This window comes from Durio zibethinus, chromosome 1 (assembly GCF_047325235.1).
Source record: "Durio zibethinus cultivar Kanyao isolate XHJ-2024 chromosome 1, ASM4732523v1, whole genome shotgun sequence".
In the NCBI taxonomy this organism is placed as follows: Eukaryota; Viridiplantae; Streptophyta; class Magnoliopsida; order Malvales; family Malvaceae; genus Durio; species Durio zibethinus.
In genome coordinates this window covers 31,698,682-31,709,889 of record NC_143162.1, presented here as the reverse complement: position 1 = coordinate 31,709,889, position 11,208 = coordinate 31,698,682, and the positions used below count along the sequence as shown (strand labels likewise).

The following is an 11,208-nucleotide window of genomic DNA, read 5'->3' as shown; positions in this document are numbered from 1 at the left end:
GTTTGTTTAAATTATAAAGATGATGAGGTTGACAAGAGAGATAGCTACATTCAAGATACAAGGTATGCAATGATGGTAGAAGACATCTAATGTACCATGCATATATATCAACTCTAATATACATTTTTTTTTATCAATTTTGTTTTCTACGGCATGCTTCTCATCAGCTTTTACATTCACTCAAATGAACATTAAACTAAAATTTGTTTAAGTGATTCTTATTCTCTGCCTACTTACCACATCTAATTTAACCTTTTGCTATTGGTTTTGAATATATCTTACAAAGCTCATTGAGAATATATTATAGATATTTTATATATTGTCTCATTATCATCTACAAAAGTCTATCTTGGTTTACAGACTTTAGACACTACTTAACAAAAAATATGCACGCATCATTATATTATATGTTTGCTACTCAAATTTACATTATATATGTACTTATATATATATATTTTAAAAAACTTATTTATACATATATATTTAATGATTAATGTAATCAATCATACCTGCAACAAAATGCGAATTTGCCACTAATATTAATAAATATTCAATATTTACATTTGTACATTCCGTTACAAGGCAAAAATATGCACAATAAATTTAAAAAATGATGTAATTTTTCTTAATAAAAATATTATAATTTGTAGATAGTAAAAAAGTTATTAATGTTAAGATTTAAAATTCAAATTTACTAAACATAATTTTTTAAAAAAATGATTATATAGATTAATCAAATTAAGTTTTGAATTTAAAATCAGATAGAATTTAATAAGAAAGATTTTATACATCTAATTAACTAAAAAATAATGTCATTATATTCGGTTTCATAAAGTCCTTATTCAACTCAAATATATCATACATCTTTCTCTTGATAAATTCAAATTAACAGTTAAAAATTTTAATTATTAAGATATCTTATTTATGACGTGTCATGAGCAAGATTTATGAAATGTTAGTTACTGTTTACACTCATAGTAATTACATATAATCAAGATTTATTGATTAATGGAATAAGAGTTAATAACTGATATGCTAATTATTTTTTAGATTAATTGACATGTAATTAGAGTTTCACATTTAAATTTATGAATTTAAGAAAATTTTAGGCATGTAATATTTTTTTAACTAAATATGTAATAAAATAAAAAGATTTAAGAGTAAATTAAAAATTAAAAAAATATTTTTATTGGAAGGGAAAAAGGCCACGATAAAAACGCAAGCAATCACATACCATTGGAGTTACAATATCAACCGCACACCAAATTTGATCTGACGGTCAACACTGATTTAAAGTGGTATGAACCACGCACACAAAAAGAAAGGTCCCACCCTAGATTTTCTCGTTCATCTCAACTTACCATCTAATATCTATTCCTAAGCAGAAGTCATTCAAGCTTTCTACTCTGACTGCCAAATTTCCTAAACACAAAAAGGGTCAAATACGTAAAAAAAAAAAACCAATTCCTGATGCAGGCTCAATGTACCTGGACACAGTTGGAAATGCGGAGACCACTTTGCTTTAAATCCCCAACAACATTCTTTACTTTCTCAAAACATTTTCAAAAGGGTTTTGATTCTTCTTTCTTCAGGACTCATAGGAGAATCAACAACTACCCATCTTTCATGGCCACCGTTTCCACCCAGAAAGACCCTGTTTCCACTCAGGATGGGCCTGCCCAAACCACCCAGCAGCAGCCCTTACAGGTATGAACTAAAGACCCAGTCTTTTTATTGATTTGATTTTGGTGATTGAATTTTTATTTTATTTTTGTGATTTGTTCATTTGGGTGATGCCCTTTTTATCATAAGGTTGCATTGGTGTTGTTGGAGTGTTTTCTGATGGGCTTGGTTTGGCTTTATAAAGGGGTTAACTTTTTTTTAGTTTTTGTATGATTCATTTCTGTCTGACCTTAATTTGGACCCAAGTTTTTCCTTTATGAGCTTTTTCTATTTGTTGAATTTTTATATTGAGGTGCATGTAGAGAATATTGAAATTTCTAGCTTTTAACCTTCTAATTTTGTGAACTGGGTAGATTATGAGAATTTTTTTTTGACTTCCAAGAAATAATTAGGTGTATAACAAATTGAAGCCCTAACTTGTTGTTCTTCAAATCTCACATGGAAATTGTAGTAAAAAACCGATGAAGTGATAAATTTCTGAAATTAGTAGAAAATGAGATTGTTGTTACCATGCCTTTTTGAATTTATGGATTTGAGGAATGAGCAGTGTGAGATAAAAAGTACTAAAGTGCATATTAGTCTCTTTCTTCTCCTGACTATTATTGCCACCTTAGATAGCTTTTAAGAAACTAGCAATCATATTGGACCTTCCAATCATGGATTTACCTTCAAATTTATCACAAAAAATCTGAAGGGGAGCAGGAAGCTTCTTAATATTTCTTACATCAGGAATCTGTGGAAATATTAATTTGATTCAGACACCTGCTAATATAACAAAACTTACGGAATGGAGCTGTTTTATCCTTGCTCAAATCTATCTTCATTTTGATTTGGAGATTCAGGAATTATTCAGTACAAGTGTGATTTTATGCATTTGGTTCCTCATGCTTCTCCACATATTGATCTGCTCAAGCAACATTATATTCTTTGGTTAAACATTTTCCGGTATAAAGTAATGGTCCTCTTCTTAAATCCCAGATTTTGTTTAAGACTAAAGCATAATTTCCTTTCTGGGATAAAAATAACCTAGTACATTTTCTCAGGTTGCAAAGCGATTGGAGAAGTTCAAAACTACAATTTTTACTCAGATGAGTATGCTTGCTATCAAGCATGGAGCAATAAACCTTGGCCAAGGCTTTCCCAACTTTGATGGTCCAGATTTTGTAAAAGAAGCAGCAATTCAAGCCATTAAAGATGGGAAAAACCAATATGCTCGAGGATGTGGAATTCCAAATTTTAACAATGCTATAGCTGCTCGTTTCAAGAAGGATACTGGTCTTGTCATTGACCCTGAGAAGGAGGTTACAGTTACCTCTGGGTGCACAGAAGCCATTGCTGCAACCATGTTAGGCTTAATTAATCCTGGTGATGAGGTGATCCTCTTTGCTCCATTTTATGATTCTTATGAAGCGACACTATCTATGGCAGGTGCCAAAATAAAATGCATCACATTGCGCCCTCCTGATTTTTCTGTTCCCATTGATGAGCTTAAGTCCACTATCTCAAAGAATACCCGTGCTATTCTTATAAACTCTCCGCATAATCCCACTGGAAAGATGTTTACTCGTGAGGAACTTAATACCATTGCATCGCTGTGCATTGAGAATGATATATTGGTTTTTACTGATGAAGTTTATGATAAATTGGCTTTTGAAATGGGTCACATTTCTATGGCTTCCCTTTCTGGAATGTACGAGCGAACAGTAACTATGAATTCCTTGGGGAAGACATTCTCCCTAACAGGGTGGAAAATTGGGTGGGCAATAGCTCCACCACACTTGACTTGGGGAGTGCGGCAAGCTCACTCATTCCTTACTTTTTCTACTTCCACGCCAATGCAGTGGGCGGCTACAGTTGCTCTCAAAGCCCCAGATTCCTACTATGTTGAGCTCAAGAGAGATTATATGGCAAAGAAGGCAATCTTGGTAGAGGGGTTGAAGGATGTTGGTTTTAAGGTATTCCCATCAAGTGGAACATACTTTGTTGTGGTAGATCACACCCCTTTTGGTCTGGAGAATGATATTGCATTTTGTGAGTATCTGATCAAGGAAGTTGGAGTTGTGGCAATTCCTACTAGTGTGTTTTACTTGGATCCAGAAGATGGAAAGAATTTGGTGAGATTTACCTTCTGCAAGGATGAAGAAACTTTGAGGTCTGCAGTTGAGAGGATGAAGGAGAAGCTGAAGAAAAAGTGATTAAAAGGTGTGGAACAAGGTTTTTTTAATTTTTTGTTTGGCTAATTTATGTCACTAGATTTAGGTTTGTTACACCGAGGAAGTCGTTGTCCTTGAAAGCAATCTGGATTTAGGTTGAGTTAATGATTCAAAACAAATCTATATTTTTTATTTGAATAATTGAATTCCACTGAGGTGTTATTTGAGCAAGGCATGATGATTGATGAATGAGTAGGCACTGACTGTGGTTAACTACTTATGATGAATGGAAATTTACTAGTTGTATCTCGATGGGTTCATTTGATTGTCTTATCTTTTTCCTTTTATGAGATTCAAGCACACGTAAGTCAAGAACTGAACAGTTATTGGGAGCTCAGTGAAATCCCTTGAACCCCCTCTTTCTATAATGCACGCATGCAGGCACACTGAGTTTCAATTTGAATACTGTCAATTAGGTTTTTTGAGTAAGCAAAGAAAACAAAGAGGAGAAACGTAAGTCTTAGTAGCCAAAGAAAATAGAGAAACCTTAGGGAATAGTCTCGCAATAAATTTAGGTACACAACCAAAAAAAAAAAAAAAGTAAATATAAAAGCATTTTATTGAGCCTCAAAGAATCAAACCCAGAAAAGGTAAGATTCTGCTTCCCAGTCATCTGTTTGTAGATCAAAGGTGGTGCCGCTTTCGATACAACTCCATCCAATGAGCCGCCAATGCTTGCTCCGCCTGCTGAGTGCAACCTTCTGCCCTATGCTGGTACAAACAGGACAGCTCAACTGAAATGTCGCCAAACTGTTCTGTATGGCAACGACTCTAGACCCAGTTGACATTGATCCGAGGTTCAACCTTGGCATCTCTCCTTTCACCAACCTGGACACCCTTTGCTGGTCCCGATTGCCCACAAGCCAACGCAAGAGGGAGAATTTCACCAGTAGTTCTCTATATACATCAGGCATCGATCCAGGCACTCCGAGAACGTGACCAACCAATCGATCACCTCGAGCCAGGGTTGGATCCATGATTGTGCCTATCCCAATGAGACCTCCTGGCACAGCAAATTCCATTTTGTTTGCTCAGCATACAATGAAACCTCCCTCGAAATTATCTGCCTGCAACCAATTATGTTGCTTGCCAATATCATCTTTCATTAAGATCCCAGGGCGGATCTCAATTATTTGATTCACCTTCAGGACACCCTTGAGCAAGCTTCCTCCTACAACACCACCTTTTAGTTCAGCGATACCTGCTCTCGGCTTGTTGACATCAAAAGGCCGGAGTATACTCATCTTTGTTTCTGAGGTAAAATCCCTTATTGGAATAGGGATTTTATTCACAATATACTCACAAACAACATCAATATTGCAGTTGAGCTGGGCAGAAATGCGGACGATTGGTGCATCCTCAGCTTTAGTTCCCTTAACAAACTGTCGAATTGCTTCATAATGCTTCACAGCCAACTTTATTCTGAAGTATGATTACATCGTTAAGTCCCATGATTTCAAGCGCAATTAGGTGCTCAACAGTTAAAGAGGTTGGGGAAATTCTTCTTTGGCAGCGATCAGAAGCAAGGCTCCATCCATAATTGCAGCCCCATTAAGCATTGTCGCCATCAAAACATCGTGTCCTGGGCAATCCACAAACGAGATTGTTATTACTGCCACAGGACTTGAAGCAAAACGGTCGTGGCCACCTTTTATCTTGGCACTGGTAAATCTTTGCATTAGCGTAGCCAACCTTGATGGTGATGTTACGCTCGAGCTCGCTTTTGAATCGAACAGTTTTGACCCCTGATATCGCTTTGACAAGGGTGGACTTGCCATGTCCTACATGTCCAATGGTGCCAATGTTAGTTGTACCCTGCCGAGAAATGATTTCGGGTGAGAGTGGATGTAACTTTGCCACATCCATCTGGCTGAAACCCTACTCCCTGGATTCTTCCTTCATTGCCATAGTGGCCATTGGTACACACAAAAATTTGGGATCTTCTTTCTGTAGGCCAGATTTTGTACTCTCTTATCAAAAAAATATTTTTCTCCTCCCTTCATTTTTCTTCATATTGGTTTTAGGATAACGTAAAAAGAGGTATCACAAGTTTGGTATATATACGGTCTCAAAGAAGAAAGAAACGATCTTAAAACTATTAAATTAAGGCAAAAAGACGTGTTAGTTATAATAAATGCATGCGAAATTTCTTGCGCCACAAGCATATCTTGCAGCCCCAGGCTTGGATACTTAAGGCAGACAAATGTGACCAGCTTATTTAAAAAAAAAAAACAAAGAGTAAAGATTATACAAGAGACATAATTTATTCATTTGGTGGTTGCTAAAGATAGCTATGGCCTATCCATACTACTATATATAAAAAAGCATACCTCAAGGTTTTGGGCTGTCACGTGTTTGGTGTTTTGGCTTTGGTCTTTATGGTTTTTTTCATTTCTTTCTCGGTTTTTGGGTTTGATTCTGAAAAACCTTTTTTTGCTCCCTTTGCCTAGCTGCTGTTTCTCATTTTTTGCTCTGTTTGCCTTATTTTTTGTTTGTCATTTTGTTTCTTTGCTTTTGGGTTTGAATTTGTTAATTTTTTTTCTACTTCATGGGGTTCTATGTTCTTTTTTTGTTCAGAAATTCTAGTTTTTTTAATGAATGTGTTTATCATTTTATGGGTGAGAAAATTTTTGAATTTTTTATTTTCAGTGATCTTTTTCAAAGATTTGTTATTTTTTATTGTGTTTGTAAATTTGGTATAAAATTATTTGGGTCAAAGTTTTTTTTATTTTCGATGTTATAAGGAAGGATTTTGATTTAATTTGATAAATATTTTGTTTTTTACGCAAAAAATTATTAAAAATTTGCTACTATTTTGATTTAAGGATTTGTTTATGTTAATTTGATACTTTTTTCCAACATTTGTAATAGTGGGTACTTTTCTCCGCCTCTTCCAGATCGATCTCCTCGATTATGATTCAATAGCCGCCACTAACAACAGATCTGCTGGCGTTTTCCACCTCGCCTCTTCCTACATCGTCGACCAAGCTCACGATCCTCAGGTATATGTGTGCTCGCTTAATCCAATTAGTGTTCTCTTCAGTTTTAATAGCATATTATATATTACTATGATGTTTATTTAACAGAAGGAGCTTTTGGATCCTGTAATTAAAGGCGCGCTAATGTATTGACAGCTGCCAAAGAGCTCGGCGTTAAGCGCGTGATCGTCACGTCTTTCATCTCTGCCATTACCATCAACTAAGAGATGTAATCAATTGAGTTCAAATTAATATAGTATTAAATTTGAATTCAAATTTGATTTTAAATTCGATACTCAAATTCGAACAAATTTTATTTTTTTAATTCGAATTTAACTTGAGATAAAAATCGAATTACTCGAGCTCGTTCAATTAAGTTTAATTAATATGTAAAAATAAATTTAATTTTTATATTCGATAAAAGTTCGATTATTTGTGTTCGAACTCAAACTCGAGTTCGAAATATTTTATCAATTAAAATATATTAAAATATAAAAATTTGATTAAGTTTGTCAATAACTCAAATTTAATATAAAAATATTTAAATTAGACTTGATTAATAAATCAAATTATTCGAATTAAAATTCGACTCATAATAATCAAATTAAATTCGAATTCATTCTAATTAAATATAAATAATTTATAAATATTAATATATCATTTATATTTCTATCCCAAACTCAACTAACCAAGTAGTAAGGCCAAAGTGAGGATTGCTGGGCTTATAGTAGCCCCATATATATTTGTAGGTTTGTTTTATATTTCTATATGCCAACCCTATAAACCCTGTATTTTACGCTAGGTCTCGTTCCTCTTTCAATTTTTTAATCAACTCTTCCAACCCTTCTTTTTCTCTAATTCGAGGCTATGAAGAACAATGCTTGTCTTGAGATTCCCAATGTCAACTCTCATCTTCCCCTTTCTTTTGTTTAACTTCTCATCCTTTTAAGTTTATTACAATTATTGGGTTATTGCTTCAAAATTATGCCTTTCTTATTTGAATTTAAACAATATTGGAAGCTTCTGTTGCAATTTAAGTATTTGAGAAGCTTTTGGTCCTATGATCAGTAATTTTGGACCTTAATTGGGATGAAAAAGCATCAACCTTAGAGCTTAATTTGGCTTGAAATTTGATGGCTGCTTACTTGCTTTGGTATAAACTTGATTTATATGTGACACGGTAGGATTTAGGGGGATTTGATTTGGGCTGAAATAGTGCTAGAAGTAAGTTGTTTATCATTCATTCATGACAGATTGAACTCATGGGTCATCTACTTGTACAAACTTTGGCCATGAGAATCTTGGACGGTGGATTTTGAGAAACATTCGAAATTTCAAAACTCTCTAAAGTTTCAGGTACAAGCATTTTCACTGATATAGGATTGGCTCACAATCAATTACAAGCCGAATTCTAAGACCAAAAACATCCCATGAATCTCACTCTCCCCCTTGCCCCCACATGGTTTCTCTTTTATAACACAATCTCTTTTCACGCATGTTTTTCAATTTCAGCCATGGATTTTTCTTTTGATAGATTTTTCTTTTGATAGTTAGTTTATTTGCTTTTGTTTGCTTGCGTAATGGTAAATGAATTTTACATGTTTAAGAATTGACTCATACAGTACAATATGATGATTATTGTAATATTGTTAAATTTCTTTTTCTTAGTAATAAGCAATGGATATAAAACTCTGATATAAATAGACATTTCTTGGATTGGTGTTCATTAAAGAAGATTGTACACTCTCTAGAAAGTACAATTGACAATTGGGTTAGAGTAAATTTGGAGAGATTGTCGACGTTTATTTGGATTGGTTGGTAAAAAATAATCATTGCGTCGTTTTGAGATTACATTCTTAATTTAAATGAAGCATCCGGTTTTTTTAGTTTAGTTTTTCACAAAATTTTTCCTTTTCAAAGATGTTTCTTTCCAGTTTTGTGGATTTAATTCTAAAGAAGCCTTTTTTGCTTTCTTTGCATAATTATTGAGGGTAATTGTAGATATCTTATTTCATCTCGAATTATTTGAGTATGGGATCTAATCAAATTTATTTATTGTTATATTTATTTATTTTTACTTTTATTATTATTCTAGAAATAAAAGAAAATAAAGCAAGTGATAAAATTTAGTAAATTCAGAGTTTGGATTAAATCCTAAAAATTTAGTGTTTCTAAAAATCAAAATTCAAATTGAAAATGATAGACTGTTTGATTTTTCGAATTGAAATCCTATCTTCATTATGTTATATAAACCATTATTTAGGGGACCGTTGTTTAGGGGAAGAATAAAAAAAGTAAAGTGAAAAATACAAGGAAAAAATATAAAGCAAAAATCAAAGTAATTAGAGTGAAAAATACAGAGTTCATCCTTTAGCCAAAGCCTTCCATGGATAGTTGTCATTCTCAATCCACAACCTACATTCTCCAACAATCAAACAGAGAGAAAATCACAAAAAAAAAAAAAATGTTTAGTAGAAAATACAGGTAGAGAAAAATCTACGTGCCAAAAATCTATTACCACCAAATTATCTAATCCTATCACCACTGAAATTGCCGATAGCTCAATCACTATATTCAATATCACAAAATCACAACTATCACACTCTACTTGTAAACCTATCATCCTAGAATCAAGACATTGCATGATAAACACTTAAAATCGAGCAAGTCAAAAAAATCTAGCTTCAAGTAAGATACAATCCTAAATACCCACTACTAAAAATCAATCACCCAAGAAATATCCAAAACCCAAAATACCCGAAACATAATAAACAATCAAAAGTAACAATCAACATAATAAATATAAAAAAAGGTAGTGGTGATTGTAACATCGATAGAGGAGACGATAATCTAAGTGTAGGGTTCTAGGTGCAAGATTCTTGAATGAAATTTTAAGGTTGAAAAAAAATGCAGAAAACAAAAAGAAGAGTGGTGGTGGTGATCTGTGATAGTGACAATGTCAGTAATGCAATAGAATCTAAAAAAACCCATCAATCTTCTTAAGGTTTGAGTTTCTTGATTAATTTCTTTAGAGTGAAAGAGATTAAAAAGAGATTGTAGAATAAAATGAAGAAAAAAAGTTTGAAGTGAAGGCTTTAATGTTTTCCCAAATGCAAAGTTTTGGATTACTAAAAAACGATATCAATTTTTCTTAAAATAAAAATTAAAAATAAAGGTTTTGAGAAAAAGTTAAAGTATCAATTTTTTTAAATAAAAAAAATAAAAAAGAGAGTTTTAAGGAAAAGTTGAAAGTATCAATTTTTCTTAGAAAATAAAAATTTTTAAAATATATAAATTTTAAAAAATATATTTTTAAGGAAAAATTGAAAGTATCAATTTTTTTTAAATAAAAAAATAATAAAAATAGGGTTTTAAGGAAAAGAACTATCAATTTTCCTTAGAAAATAAAAAGTTTTCAAAAATATATTTCAAAAGAAACGTTTTTAAATAAAAGTTGAAAGTATCAATTTTCCTTAAATAAAAATCTTCCTAATTTCAAAAACTGCATTTGGGAAAAAAAGTGAAAGTATCAATTTTTTCCTTAAATAAAGGCATTAATTTTTTTCAAAATAAAATCAGAAAAGAAATCTTAGGAAAAAGTTGAAGTATTAAATTTTTTTTAAATCTTTTTAAATATTAAATAATCTAACGACGGAGCCTTTGTAAATAAAATAATAGTTTTCTTATATACCTTGATATGAAGGAATTCTCTTAATTTTCTATAAAAAATATTAGAGTAAATTAAGAATAATTTTTAATAATTAATTATCTAGCAAGCTTTTTCAAAGATTTAATGGATAATACGAAATAAAGCTGGTACCATACTTTGATGAACGTTGTGAGAGTGCTATGACCTTTCTCACACATAATTGTATTCTTGGACCTAGTTCTAGTTTCATAGACATTGAATATACCTTTTAAAAATACTTGAGTCAAATTTATGATTTTTTTTTTAAAACGGGATGGATTTAGTTAGATGACCAATTGCACCTAAATAAAAAGATTAATGGTGACTCTTAAAGTTTATGTTTAGTGATAGGTCACTAAGTTATATGTTATGACAGTAATTTTTCCTCTTAAGAAGGCCTTTTGTTTCATTGTTTGTTGGTATTGTGTTGGTGGCTAAATATTTATTACCATTAGATGAACCCAAAATAACTTTTTTCTTTTTTTCTAATTTTTTATTATTGTATTGTAATAGATTTCGCCTTTCATTAAAAAGGGGTTATCTTTTTATTTTTATCTCCTTTTGATACCCATGCTGAGATAGGGTTTTGAACTTCACATTTCATAATCCTTTTAAGCCACTGTTTAGAAGCATTAATAAACAAAGA

The 11,208-nt window shown here is 32.2% G+C and overlaps 1 protein-coding gene, 1 long non-coding RNA gene and 1 pseudogene across 4 annotated transcripts; 2 read left to right on the top strand and 1 right to left on the bottom strand.

Annotated features, from left to right (window-relative positions):
- Positions 1 to 1,350: 1,350 nt before the first annotated feature.
- On the top strand, positions 1,351 to 4,154 carry LOC111312317 (uncharacterized). Of its 2 annotated transcripts, none has more exons than XM_022912480.2 (2): positions 1,351 to 1,707; positions 2,727 to 4,154. In XM_022912480.2, the coding sequence occupies exons 1-2, from the start codon at positions 1,471 to 1,473 to the stop codon at positions 3,876 to 3,878; spliced, it is 1,389 nt and encodes a 462-aa protein (XP_022768215.2). In that variant the 5' UTR covers positions 1,351 to 1,470; the 3' UTR covers positions 3,879 to 4,154. The 2 variants fall into 2 exon arrangements, with proteins under 2 accessions (XP_022768215.2, XP_089621213.1); XM_089765087.1 differs by lacking the exon at positions 1,351 to 1,707 and adding an exon at positions 2,205 to 2,635.
- Positions 4,155 to 4,341: 187 nt separating this feature from the next.
- Positions 4,342 to 6,196, bottom strand: LOC111312318 (uncharacterized; annotated as a pseudogene).
- Positions 6,197 to 6,522: 326 nt separating this feature from the next.
- On the top strand, positions 6,523 to 7,210 carry LOC149520538 (uncharacterized). Of its 2 annotated transcripts, none has more exons than XR_016344212.1 (2): positions 6,523 to 6,898; positions 7,031 to 7,210. It is a non-coding gene; the product is annotated as an uncharacterized LOC149520538 (long non-coding RNA). The 2 variants fall into 2 exon arrangements; XR_016344210.1 differs by having other exon boundaries at positions 6,983 to 7,210.
- The last annotated feature ends 3,998 nt before the right edge of the window (positions 7,211 to 11,208 follow it).

Excerpts from the sequence above, each read along its gene's own strand:
- LOC111312317 (XM_022912480.2), top strand. The coding sequence starts at position 1,471 with ATGCAGGCTCAATGTACCTGGACACAGTTGGAAATGCGGAGACCACTT. Across the intron at positions 1,708-2,726 it reads CCCAGCAGCAGCCCTTACAG|GTTGCAAAGCGATTGGAGAA; the intron begins GTATGAACTAAA and ends ACATTTTCTCAG.